This window comes from Silurus aristotelis (genome assembly GCF_946808225.1).
Source record: "Silurus aristotelis genome assembly, chromosome: 11".
NCBI classification, from domain to species: Eukaryota; Metazoa; Chordata; class Actinopteri; order Siluriformes; family Siluridae; genus Silurus; species Silurus aristotelis.
The window spans coordinates 1,277,619-1,290,802 of NC_139584.1; the positions used below are offsets into that span (position 1 = coordinate 1,277,619).

The 13,184-nt window shown below is 44.2% G+C and overlaps 1 protein-coding gene across 1 annotated transcript; it reads right to left on the reverse strand.

Moving 5' to 3' along the window:
* Positions 1-6,617: 6,617 nt before the first annotated feature.
* On the reverse strand, positions 6,618-10,023 carry pim1 (Pim-1 proto-oncogene, serine/threonine kinase). The gene is made up of 6 exons (XM_083554785.1): positions 9,646-10,023; positions 9,321-9,427; positions 9,143-9,193; positions 8,628-8,994; positions 7,954-8,130; positions 6,618-7,852 (listed from the first exon to the last, which is right to left on the reverse strand). The coding sequence occupies exons 1-6, from the start codon at positions 9,725-9,727 to the stop codon at positions 7,683-7,685; spliced, it is 954 nt and encodes a 317-aa protein (XP_083410911.1). The 5' UTR covers positions 9,728-10,023; the 3' UTR covers positions 6,618-7,682.
* Positions 10,024-13,184: the final 3,161 nt, after the last annotated feature.

Consider the following 13,184-nt stretch of genomic DNA (forward strand, 5'->3'; position numbering starts at 1 on the left):
GTGAAGCTACTCCTCTCGACAGGACACAACACATCTCTGACTCAAGATTCTTACGTTATGAAATACCGATGCTCCAGATTACGACATTCACGACTCAGGAATGCATGCAAATTTTTTTCACCTTGAGCAACACCCCAGGAGCATGCATGAGAACCTACAGACGAGCAGAAGAACCCGAACAAGCGCAAAGTTTTGTTTCTCATTTCAGAAAAATTGAGGACCGCTTATGTAGTGCAATAACCAATCTATACACATGCTGCGAGTAATCTGTGTTAAGGGGCCACCTGAAAGCTGTGTGTGTGTGTGTGTGTGTGTGTGTGTGTGTGTGTGTGTGTGTGTGTGTGTGTGTGTGTGTGTGTGTGTGTGTGTGTGTGTGTGTGTGTGTGTGTGTGTGAGAAAGGGAAGCAAAAGCGAGTGCATGCATGTTGCATGTGGACACATCAGCCGCGGCGGAATGAGGAAGTGTATCATGGCTTTACGGGAAAGCAGCAGGGAGGAGGCGGGGTTGATGGGAAACCAGGAGGCCTCGGTACAGGTGTGTGTGTGTGTGTGTGTGTGTGTGTGTGTGTGTGTGCGTGTGTGCGTGTGTGTGTGTGTGTGTGCGTTCGTGCGTGCGTGCGTGCGTGCGTGTGTGTGTGTGTATTTGTGTGTGTGTGTATTTGTGTTGGTGTGAGTGTGTGTGTGTGTGTGTGTGTGTGTGTGTGTGTGTGTGTGTGTGTGTGTGTGTGTGTGTGTGGGTGGGTGTATGTTTGTGTTCATTACTTTTCATTCATACAATAAATGAGGAACTTTTGCAAGGAAAAAATAGTTATATGGGATAAAATTAAATGCAAATGCCTGGAATTTTTGTAATTTTTGTGCATTTTCATACACATTTGAAAATTTGCAGTAAATGTATATTTATAATTAAAATAAATGTAATAATGGATAGGGGAAGTGGTGGCTCCAGTGGTTAAGGCGCTGGGTTGCCGAACGGAAGGTCTGGGGTTCAAGCCCCGGTATCGCCAAGCTGCCACTCTTGGGCCCTTGAGCAAGGCCCTTAACCCTCTATGCTCCAGGGGTCCCTTACGAGGGAAATATCAAGGTCCGTGACGTCGAAGTGACGTGGGGCCGCCTTCCCGTGGGCTCACCACCTGCAGGAGGGACCGTAAGGGACGGTGCTGTGAGGATTGGGCAGCGGTCGATGGCGGGGGCCTTGACAGGCCGATCCCTGGACACGGAGAAGTGTCTGGGGAATCTGCTTAGACTGCTGCCCCCGAATTACGGATAAGCGGGAGAAGATGAATGAATGGTGGTAATATTGGATGTAGAAGGATTAGATGAATGATTACAAAAAACTCATTTAGCATTTTAAAAAGAGCATTTCGTAAATAAAATAAAAAAAAGTATTATATTGTTATATCTTGATTATTATTATTATTATTATTATTATTATTACTGTATTGCAGTAGAAAAAAAAACTTTAGAAAAAAAGAATTCAATATTTAACAAACAAACAATTGAATAAACAAATGAAAAGAACACTTTGAACTTAGTACCTGAACTTCTTTCTCCATCTACCTTTTCTTCTTTTACACATTTTTTTTTTTGCATAATTGCACAACTGAAACATTAACACGAGACTGGCACCTAAAACTATATATTTTTTTTTTACCATTTTTTATTCCTTATATTTTTATATTTTAAAGTTCTACTAATTTTATTACCCTTTTTTATGCACTACATGTTGGACAGTCATAAAAAAGTCGTACTGTATGAAAGTGTAACTCAACACAAAATCTGCTTTGATTTGAAATAAATAGAAATAACCCACATTTTTTTAAAGTTAAACTATTCACACACCCACACACTAAATTCCTCTGGAATCCTTTTGAGACACACTTCTGCATGTTGGGACAGGATTAAATTGGCACTGAACAGTTAACTGGTGTGGGTTAATCCAACACTTTCATTTCCTCAGCATTTATTACAGTTTGCTGCGTTGGTTACGTCTCCAGAGGCTTCACGCTCCCATGGGAACGAACGCTGAGCTCGTTCTCAAGTCCCTCAAACAGCCATGACTAACCCCAGTGGAAGGGAGCAGAGTAGGTTGGGTCCTCCAGGCTCCACCTTCTACTCCTGAAGCTCCGCCGTCTGTTGTTTACCGAGAGATGAATCACGAGGGCTTGTCCACAGCGCTGTGTTTGCTCTGCAGAGTTGAGATATTAACTTCCACTGGGAACGATGAGAAACGAGGGGCCGCTGGTTCGGGCTCTTCCCAACCTGAGAGGAAGATGAACTTCAGACACCTGACTTTTCCAGGTGTAACGTGGTTCACATAATGTGAAGGCACACAGTTGTTCAGGATGTTTTTGGAGCATGAAATGTTCCTTCACTTGAACTAGGAAACCCCAAACCTGTTCCAGCATGATGATGCACACACAATCTACTGATGTAGGTGAGGTGAGGAGGCCTGGGAGATCTTCCACTCCAAGCTGTGTAAAGCAGATGTTCATGGAGCTGGACTTGTGCACAGGGGATTGCCAGGTCTTCTAGTTCAAGTGAAGGGAAAATTTCATTATCCTGCGTCCAAAGGTTGTGAGTTCGAATACCGATTTTCCTTGGGATTCGAACTCACAACCTACTAAAACTGTTCAAGCCCCAAAAAAGCACACATGAATCTTCACTTATATTCTATCATTGGAACTTGGCTTAAACCTCTTTTTTTTAGCCCTGTCGAGTTTTAGTAGGTTGTGAGTTCGAATCCCAGCAGCACCAGTGCCTTTGTGGCTGAATAAATGTCCACAAATCTCCACGAAATCCATCTTCCCAGAAGAGTGGAGCTCATTAATAGAGCAAATGGAGAATGATTGAGGGATGAGATGCTCAAAAAGAAGCACATTCTAATCTTATGGTCAGGTGTCCACATACTTTTATCTGTGTAGCGGATACATTCTAGTAGCAGAGCATTTCGTTCTAGATATTTGTGTTGGAGGTGAAACTCAGAAATCTGCCCCCGATGTTGGTTCGAGAGGAACTTTAAGGTGAAGTCAGCTGAGTTCTGGATGAGTGAGAGCGAGATGACCTTTATGCCCAGTGACGGATCTGCATTTGCTGCTGAGAATCAATTGAGTCACAGGGCTGGGAATGCTGGGAAGCCGGAGGGGAGTGTGTGTGTGTGTGTGTGTGTGTGTGTGTGTGTGTGTGTGTGTGTGTGTGTGTGTGTGTGTATGTGTGTGTTTGCTCACAAAGGGCCGGACAGTGACGAGAGGAAGAGAGTGAGCAGGTAGAGACGAAGCGAGTGCCAGGGTCAAGCGCGGGATCGCATTCCAGTCCTCACAGCATTGCATGGCCTTGGAAACCTCGCAAGAGCAGCGTGGAAGCGAACGCTGAGCTCATTCTCACGATGCTGTTCACACACACACACACACACACACACACACACACACACACACACACACACACACACACACCATAATAAATAAGTGGTCTCTTTCCCTAATTACTATCCAGAGCCAAAGAAAAATACTTTTTTGCTTCCCAATCCACATTTACTGAGCTCCACTCTTCTGTGAAGATGTTCCACTACATTTTGTGGAGATTCCTTCACCTACACGGACGTGTGTTAGTACTGTCAGGTCAGGTATTGATGTCAGGTTAGGATTTCAAGAGTCCTGGGGTGCAGTCAGGGTTCTATGTTCTAAAGGGTTGGAGCCCCATAGCAGGAGATCTTCCAACACATGTAATGCAGATCTTCATGGAGCTCCTTCATGCACAGGAGCAGTGTCATGCTGGAAAAGGTTTGGGTCTCCTAGTTCAAGGACAAAAAATATCCATAAATGTCTCCAAACTGTTAGCACAAAGCTGGAGGCACACTTTTGTATAGGTTTTTGTATATTTGTACACTGTTCCAGCATGGCAATGCCCCTGTGCACAAAACCTGCTCCATGAAGATCTGCTCTCAATGGGAAAGTTGGACTGGTAGATCTCCTGCTATAGAGCTCTGATCTCAACCCTACTAAACTACTCTGGGATGGATGTGAACACTGACTGCACTCCAGACCTCCTCACCTTCTCACCTACATCACCACCTGACTTTAACACACTTGTGGCTGATAAACACAATCTCCACAAACACACTCTAGAATCTAGTGGAACATCTTCCCAGAAGAGTGGAGGGAATAAGAAGAGCACATTATTGGGTTGGAAGATCTACTGTGGTTGGAAAGTTCAGGTATCAGGTCCTAATAGTTTTGTCCATTATAGTGTTTATTATTACAATAACATTAGCTGTAGCTTTAATTAGATTTCAAGGTGACATTAGGGTGCATTAGGGCATAAAACATACGTATGATTTATTTAAAACACCGATATAACGTTCCTGGGTCCATAATAATCCTGTATCTTCAAGGACCTGAGAAATTAATCTGATTCCTGATTGGATTAAGAGCCCAAGAACAAGCACCGCCCCCAGGTTGAGGTTAGATATTCTCAGCTCGCAACCTTCTCTACAAACAAAACATGTGTGTGTGTGTGTGTGTGTGTGTGTGTGTGTGTGTGTGTGTGTGTGTGTGTGTGTGTGTGTGTGTGTGTGTGTGTTTATGTAAAGGCCGTTGTAAAAGGTTACTCTTCTCACTTCTCGCTGAAGTCGCACCCTTCACGATGGAGCAGCCTGCTGGGCACACACACACACACACACACACACACACACACACACACACACACACACACACACACACACACACACACTGTACGTGAACAATCAGGACAGTAGGTAGTGTGTCCTAGTGGCATTGCCAGCACACTCCAGCCCAGTGGGAACAATTACACAGGTGTGTCATATGCCAAAGCAGCTCTGTGTGTGTGTGTGTGTGTGTGTGTGTGTGTGTGTGTGTGTGTGTGTGTGTGTGTGTGTGTGTGTGTGTGTGTGTGTGTGATTTGTATGAGTCATAGAGTGCACCTAATCCCAGGTGACACATTGTTCTGAACCTGCTCACTTCATGAAGGTCATTTTTGCCAGTAACTACTCCAAGTGTGTGTGTGTGTGTGTGTGTGTGTGTGTGTGTGTGTGTGTGTGTGTGTGTGTGTGTGTGTGTGTGTGTGTGTGTGTGTGTGTGTGTGTGTGTGTGTGTGTGTGTGTGCATTGTTAATTATTTTTCCACGTTATGTCATGGAAATCCTAAGCCACGCTGCTATTGCTTGTGATCTGACTCGCAGGTCAGCGTGACACAAGCAACACAAAGGCCGTCGAATTCTAATAATAGAAAAGAAAAGAAAAATTCTATAAAAAATGAGGGTGGGGGGGGGGGGGGGGGCGCACCAATCCGTGTATGTTGGCAAAAGTAATTTTGAAGTTTCAGTTTTTAAATGTTTTATTAAATTTAAATAAAAATGAATATATGATTATGTAACACCCAATAAAATCCTTTGGAACAGTGTTCGATCCTAGACTGGACACTGGTCCATCTCAGGGCATCATGGGAGAAGAATGTTTTCCTGCATGTTCTTTTTAGAAGTAGAGGAACGTATAGGTGAGTAGTAGAACATCACGGACTTCTAAAAGCTCCTCACGTGAATCCTGCTTCACTGCTGGAACGTTCTTATAGTGGTTATGCAACGGCCATGATTCAGCATTTTGTTCAGGATGTTATCATGGATCAGAAGCACACACACACACACACACACACACACACACACACACACACACACACACACCTGGCTGCTGTTCAGCTCTCTGGGTGAGGGGTGATGACATGTGTGACATGTCAGTAATGGAGCGTGTTCCCACGTCAATGCGAATAAATCAGAAGTGTGAAGCGCAGATCTTTCAAACGCTGACATTTAAAGAATTATAAATATCTCCAAGGGGCTCGAGCACAGCCAGGAGCAGCCTCTCTTTTATCTGAGGAGCTCTGAAGATCTTCTGAAGCAAACCGGTCGAACCATTAAGGAAAAGTATTGGGACGCTTGACTTGTTCACCCGTATGTGGTTCTTCACCAAGCCGTTATGCCTTCAACTGAACCAGGAGAAACAAAAATTGTTCCAGCATGACGATGCTCCTGAGCACAAATCCAGCTCCATGAAGATCTGCTTTCCATGGGTTGGAGTGGAAGATCTCCTGCTATAAAGTTCTCAACCTTATTGAAACCTTGTGACTGAATGAATCTCCCCAAATCTCCACAAGCACATTCCAACATCGAGTGGAACATCTACCCATTGTTCAGCCTTTGATTCATTAAATTGAATTCATTTGCTCTTATACTGAGCTCCACTCTTCTGGGAAGATGTTCTACTAGATTTTGTGGAGATTTCTTCAGACACAAGGATGTGTGTTAAAATTAGTTGATCTTTTAGAAACGTGCTCTTGAAGGAGCGAACTGTAGATCCATATTAAAGCTGAATTCTGCTTCTCGCAGGTCTTTATACGAGATTATCAAGATTTAGGGATTAACCTTACAATAAGCCTCCACCAGCATCAGTAATCACTCACCGCTTGGTATTTATTATAAATGACAAGACCCATAATCCCAACCCCATATGGAATTCCAGTAAATACACACTGCTCTGTGGAGCATGCTGCGTCTGATCCCCCCCCACATGTGAGACTCTGGGAAGAAGAAACCGAGGACCAACCAGGTTTAAGCGTTTTAAAAAAATATTTATTGAAACTCGCGTAAAAAAATAACTTCCTAAACAATATACAAATCGCTAAATCAAAAAAAACAAAAACAAACCCGAGCTGCATTCATGCAACCAGAGCAGAGACGCTCACGTGAGACGTTCACTAAAACAAAACAAAAAATCAGTAGACTTTTCAATACTCCTTGCGCCAGACAATGGAAGTGCTTGTAAAGATCCATTTACAGATATGTACAGTATCTACAACTCGCTTCAAAAACTCTTAAATATGCTAAAATAGATTTAAATAGGCTGTGGACCCTTCAGTGTGGAATGACTTGTGTTGCTATAAATAAATAAATAATTCCACTTTAGATTTCTTTAAAGAAAAAAAAAAAAAAAACATATATACAAATAAATATGACGTACACAATAGACCTTGCGTTGGAATTTAGAGTCGTAAGACAGCGACGTATTTACAACACAATGGCGACAATATGTAGTTATATCTCGTAGTTGCATTGCTGTGTGCGTCCGTATCGAGTGGTAGTCATGTTGAAGTTACTGAGTCAGGATGAGGGAGAGATGGAGGTGTATGACGGTCGTTCTGCACAGGTTATTTGAGGTCGTTTTGGTTGCTCGCTGCACGATGCAGGAGACGGAAGCAGGAGAAGAAGAAGAAGTGTGACATCTGGATAAGGAGCAGTGGTACAGTGGCTATTAAAGAATTTCAAGTATTTCTTTCCAACACTCGTACAGAAGGCACTAGATGAGAGCTTGCGTTCCTCCAGGGTCGGAGTTTCTCAGTCCGTTCGCGACTTTTTTTTCTTTTCTTTTTTATCTTCGGCGTCGCACGAACCGCTTCAAGTTTGCGCAACTTCGCTCCGGGGCGCCCCTTCGTTCCTCGGGGCGGGACGTCTGACGTCCCCGAATTTCCCAGGTTCACCCTTTAGACAGCTGCCTTTACCAAATAAAACAAACATTTCTCATTTTCCACGTTTGTTTCACGGGCTGGGCGGGCGGGCGAGCAGGTGGGCGTCGCCAGTCATCTGACTGACATAGTGACAAGTCTCTGAGTAGTAAGTCACTTGCATACTGTGAGCGCCTCATGGCTCAGACTGTGCAGGCGGATCTCGGTTGTGTCTGTAGGGGGTGCTGGTGTGTTCTGCATCCAGGAGTGGTTGAAAACGTCCTCGAAAGAAGGACGATCGGCAGGACGCAGAGACAGACACCACTTGATGAGCTGCTGGCATTCTGCAGGAAGACAGGAGGACAGCGTGTGTGTGAGTGAGTGACGGACAAATAATTATAACTAACGAGGGACCGCAACAAGCGTTCGAGCCGACGCCTCTTACCTGTCGAGATCCTGCGCCTGAAGAGCACCTGGCCACGCACGATTTCTTCATCCTGCTCAAATGGGATGTCTCCACACACCATGTCGTACAGCAGAATCCCCAGAGACCAAACGGTCGCAGATCTGCCATGGTACCGGTGGTACCTGATCCACTCTGGAGGGCTGTAAACTCTCGTACCTGCATGTGAGGGAGAAAGAAAAAAAATTTAATCTCTAAAATCAAACAAAATGACAACCAAGAGCCAAGGTTTTTTTTTGTGTGTTTGCAAAGAGTAAACAGTAATAATAGTAAAGGAGGGCGGGGCTCGGAGCAGGAAGTGCTCTGCGCCTGTGTTTACAAAACACTACTATGGAACGCTAACCAGGTGAACCTGCGCGCTCACGAGGCGGGGCGGGAAGAGAAACCGGTTGCCATGTGACTTGTGTTTACAAACTGAGTTGTAGCAACGCGGCGTGTCGCCAGTAGGGGGCGCAGCGAAGCATGAACGAGGAGGAGCTTGAGCGCGCGCGCGTGTGTGTGTGTGTGTGTGTGTGTGTGTGTGTGAGAGCGAGAGATTTCTCAATAATAAAATGCGACATCAAACGTGCTCGTGATGATCTCTATTTAAATCCTGAAGGTGATCCGGGTCTTGTCCCCTACATGCGTATATAAGCGAAGGTGCACGCGCTCCTTACCGTCGAAGTCGGTGTACACGGTGTCCTTGAGGAGCGCCCCCGAGCCGAAGTCGATCAGCTTGAGCTCGCCGGTGCGCAGGTCGATGAGAATGTTCTCGTCCTTGATGTCGCGGTGCACGACGCCGCTGGAGTGGCAGTGACGCACCGCCTCGAGGACCTGGCGGAAAAACCCCCGCGCCAAGTCCTCGGGCAGCGCGCCCCTCTCCGTGATGAAGTCGAACAGGTCCTTCACCGCCTCCGGTCTCTCCATCACGATGATGAAGGCGTCAGGACGCTCGTACCAATCCAGCATCCTGATCACACCACGGAAACCCGTGCCCACCTTCTTCAGGAGGACGATCTCCATGGGCACGCGCGCGCCATTAGGCTGCAGGAGCGGAAGAAAAAAGAAAAAAAAAAAAAAATCACATTTAATACTCAATTTCAACATTTATAAATCAATGCAATATGATCCTGTATAAACATATAAACACTGTGCATATATAATATATAAATACATATTTATTCATTCTTACCAATTCTCCCCATTCGGTCACACGTTCCTTCGCCACATGTTTGATAGCGACCTGAAAATAGACAAAATAAAAGACACACGTGAGCCAAACAGACACGTGCAAAACACGCCAAACGCGTAAAACTGCAGCGTAAATCATGCAGTTATAATAATAATAATAATAAAGATCTGGGACGCACCGGAGTTCCGTCGGATATCCGCAGGCCGGTGTAGACCGTGCCGAAGCCGCCGCTCCCGAGCACCGAGCCCACCTGGTAGACCTTCTCAAACGGCTCCTTCTCCTTCACTGGAAACAACAACAACACATTCTAACTTTAGTATAGGAGGAAACCAGGTGAAAGAAATAAAACAAGCTCGTTAATTCCATCTAGCTATCCATCTATCCATCCATTCCTCCCTTCCTCCCCCTCTCACACACACACACACACACACACACACACACACACATCATGGCCGTAATGGCGACAGAGAGAAACACAGCCACCCCGCGGCTCGTCCTCTAACCTGGATGCACTTGGAGCTGGATCTTCGCGGGCATGTCCACGGCTGAGATGTGCGCCAACGTGTTGAGTTTGGACAGAAGCATCGTATTTAATCCCCAAGTCGAATAAATAAATGAATATATTCCTCAATCAGAATCCTGAGGAGATCCGGAGCAGGAATCCACGCTGTCTGAGGTAAAAAGAGAGGGAAAAACAGAGCGGCTTTTTCTTTCCCTTTTTAAATAAAACACGACTCGGATAGGAAAATCTTCAGCGTCTCTTCGGTTGGAGTGCAAATAATAATAAAGAAATAAATGATGACCGAGCAGGTTGGTGACGGCGATGTCGGAGAGATTATCCACACCGAACAAGATGCACACAAACCCGGCTTTCTGGGAGCGTGAAGGCGGGGCGCGGAGATATTTATACGCATAGTAGCGCGCGTAGGTTACGACGTCACTCGCGGGTTTGCCCATACGGTACGATCAGCCAATAGGAGCGAGGCTCGCTTTTGTAGTCGGACGTCAATCAAATATGAAAATAGAGGAGAAATGGGGGGGGCTAGACGACGTGGCGGGAATCAAAACGCGCCAAAAAAAAAAATACAGTGGCCTCGTGGTCACGAGGAGACAAGGGAGCAAAACTATGTGCCCCCCCCCCCCCCCCGTTTTATATATATATTATATATATATATATATATATAATATTCCTATATAATTCCTATAGAATATATATATATAGAATATGACTAGAAAATAAATTCCTGTAGAGTTTCAGCTTGAAATTCTCAAATTCGATATAAATGCACAATATATATATATTTTTTTTTCAATATATATTTATAGATAGATAGATAGATAGATAGATAGATAGATAGATAGATAGATAGATAGATAGATAGATAGATAGATAGATAGATAGATAGATAGATAGATTTCTTTATTGTCATTGCACGAAATGAAGTTTCAGTCCTTTTTATGCTGCATAAAATATAATAAATTATTAAAAATGTAAACACAAGTGATCCGTCAAAATTGTAAGGTATTGCGCATTCCAATTCTATACAACTCACCCCTATATTTTTAGACCTACTCATATAATTAAATAAAATTAGACAAAAAAAAACCCTTCACGAGAAAGAACCCTCGAGAAGAGAACCCATGAACCCGTTGTCGAGGCTCATATCAGCTCATATTCCATCCGATGGCTTCAGTCTTTCATATTGTAAAGCGTTTTTAATATGTATGTTTTGATGCAAACTTCGCAGCTGCACACATGTGTTTTGTGATCTAACTCCATTATATGGATAGAAAGTTGTTGCCTGCATCACCACAGACATCAGACTTGACTCACTTTCCTATCTCCTGATGCTGATGATCGTATGGACCCGTATGTGTGTGTGTGTGGACGTGAGTGTGTTTAGGACGATCTGCAAACAAAACAAAACCTCATTAATCTCGAATCGGCGCATTGAAAGTTCTTTCCCCGTGCGTGGCCCTTCAGCTTTATTTAGACAGCGAACAATAGCAGTCACACCACCCGAGCGATGAGGAAGATGGCCGCATACCAGGCATTCTTTCAAATTGGGTGGCCGTGTTCAGACTCGGGAGCAGGATGTGGGAAACTTGAGATAAAAGACTCCCATTTACCCCCAACCCCCCAGCCTGCTCCTGTGCCTTCCCGCCTTAGCATTGGTTGAATGGAAAATGCACTCGATGCCCTCTCACTCTCCAAGTTTCTCCTCCCTCCCTCCTTCCCTTTCTCAGAGTCTTTCTCTTTCCCCACCCTGTCCCCTCTTTCCCTTACTCCCCTTCTCCGTCTATACTTCCACCCTCACCCCTCCTCTCTTTCTCTCTGTCTCGTTATGTCCTCCCCCAAATTCTGTAGTAAACTCATTTTTCCTAAAAATAGCTGAAATTACGTCTCGAACTTGCTTTGTGCAATTAAACCCACGCTCTAACAATGCAGCAGACCGACTGCGATGCCTCGGAGCATGCCTACCTGCTTCGGATAAACCCTCTCTCTCTCTTTCTTTTAGGAGCAACCGAACGAATCGGATGGAAAAGACAAATCTGGATGAATCATAACAAAGTTCGGCTTTTGCCTTAGCTGAGTAATGATCTGTTTTTGGATCTCACTCAGCATCCTGTTTTTGTTCAGTTTGGCGGCAGGAGTGACTCACTCTGCTGGGTGATGATCGATGACTGAGCAGCGTGGCAGCGTGGCATACGTACAGCCTCCCCACACACACACACACACACTCACACACAGACACGAGGAAAGGAAAGAGCGAGCTTGCTCATGCATTTGACTGATGTTGATATGTTCATCACTCAAATGGACCAGCATTGGTGCCTGAGTCAAAGCCCTGGTGCCCAAGTGTCTATAAAGCATCTATAAAGCATCTATAAAGCATCTTTAAATCGTCTATAAAGGTGTGCGTATTTCCTTTTTATTGACGTTCTTCCTCTTGAAAGACTTCGCCGTCTCGTAAATATTTACGAGACGTGTATTGCTGTATAGAATGCTCAGGTTTATCCCTATCCGGGGACTGATAACCCACGAATGCTTTCAAAATAAAGAAGCAGCAGAATTCTTCGTGTGAAGAGACCTGAGACGAGAGGAATGCCGGAGCTGCTCGTTTAGAGAGAGAGAAAGAGAAAGAGAATGACAGCCACACTTTGCCTCGGTTCATGTGAGAGGTAGCGTTATCTCTGAGCCATGCTTCTCCGAGGATAACGATGACACTTCAAATGCCTGTTAGACACTGACCACACACACCCGCCTCGCTGCCAGAAAAGTCTCAGTGACACTTATGAAGTCAGAGGAGCCGTGACCACAAATCACACCTTTGCTTTAGAAGAACACAGCGTTTTCCTGCTGCCTTGCGATAGCGGCGTGAAAATAAAATATTAGCTCATCCCTAATGAATTTGTTTTAGGTCTCAATTAACCCACATGTTCATTACGTAATAGAAAATAAACTGTGTCTGGACTGAGCAATAGCAAAATAATTTATACACACTACCGGTTCTCTTTATAGAGACTGACAATGTTCTTTATTTGTCACGGTATAACGATGTTTAAAAGACAGTGGTGGATGAAGTACACAAACCATGTAGTCGAGTTCAATTAGAGATTCACTCGGAAAAATATCGCTCAAGTAAAAGTGTCCATTTAAACTTTCACTCGAGTCGAAATTACAAAAACGTTTTTGCCTTCAAATGTACTTAAGTATCCAAAGTACTGATTTATTAAGGCTATAATGTTCCTATTATTGGTATTTGTGTCACAAGACTCTACACTGATTGGTCTTTTGCTGTGTGATTGACCAGTTAAGTGTGTAGTTGAGTAAAAAGTTCAATATTTGACTTTGAAATGTAGTGAAATTAGAGTAAAAATCTCCCCGAATGGAAACAATTCAGTAAAGTACAAATACGCGAAAAAAGCTACTAAGGTACCGTAATGAATTATATTTTCGTTACTGTCCACTGCTGTTTAATATGAATAAATGTAGTTTCCATAAACCATATATGATAGCATTAGAGCTGAATATAGAATT

What these genes read in the sequence shown, in the direction of transcription:
- pim1 (XM_083554785.1), bottom strand. Translation starts at nt 9,727, where the DNA reads ATGCTTCTGTCCAAACTCAACACGTTGGCGCACATCTCAGCCGTGGAC. An exon ending in GGATATCCGACGGAACTCCG is followed by an intron (nt 9,194 to 9,320) that starts GTGCGTCCCAGA and finishes GTCTATTTTCAG; the next exon opens with GTCGCTATCAAACATGTGGC. An exon ending in CGTGTACACCGACTTCGACG is followed by an intron (nt 8,131 to 8,627) that starts GTAAGGAGCGCG and finishes CCTCACATGCAG; the next exon opens with GTACGAGAGTTTACAGCCCT.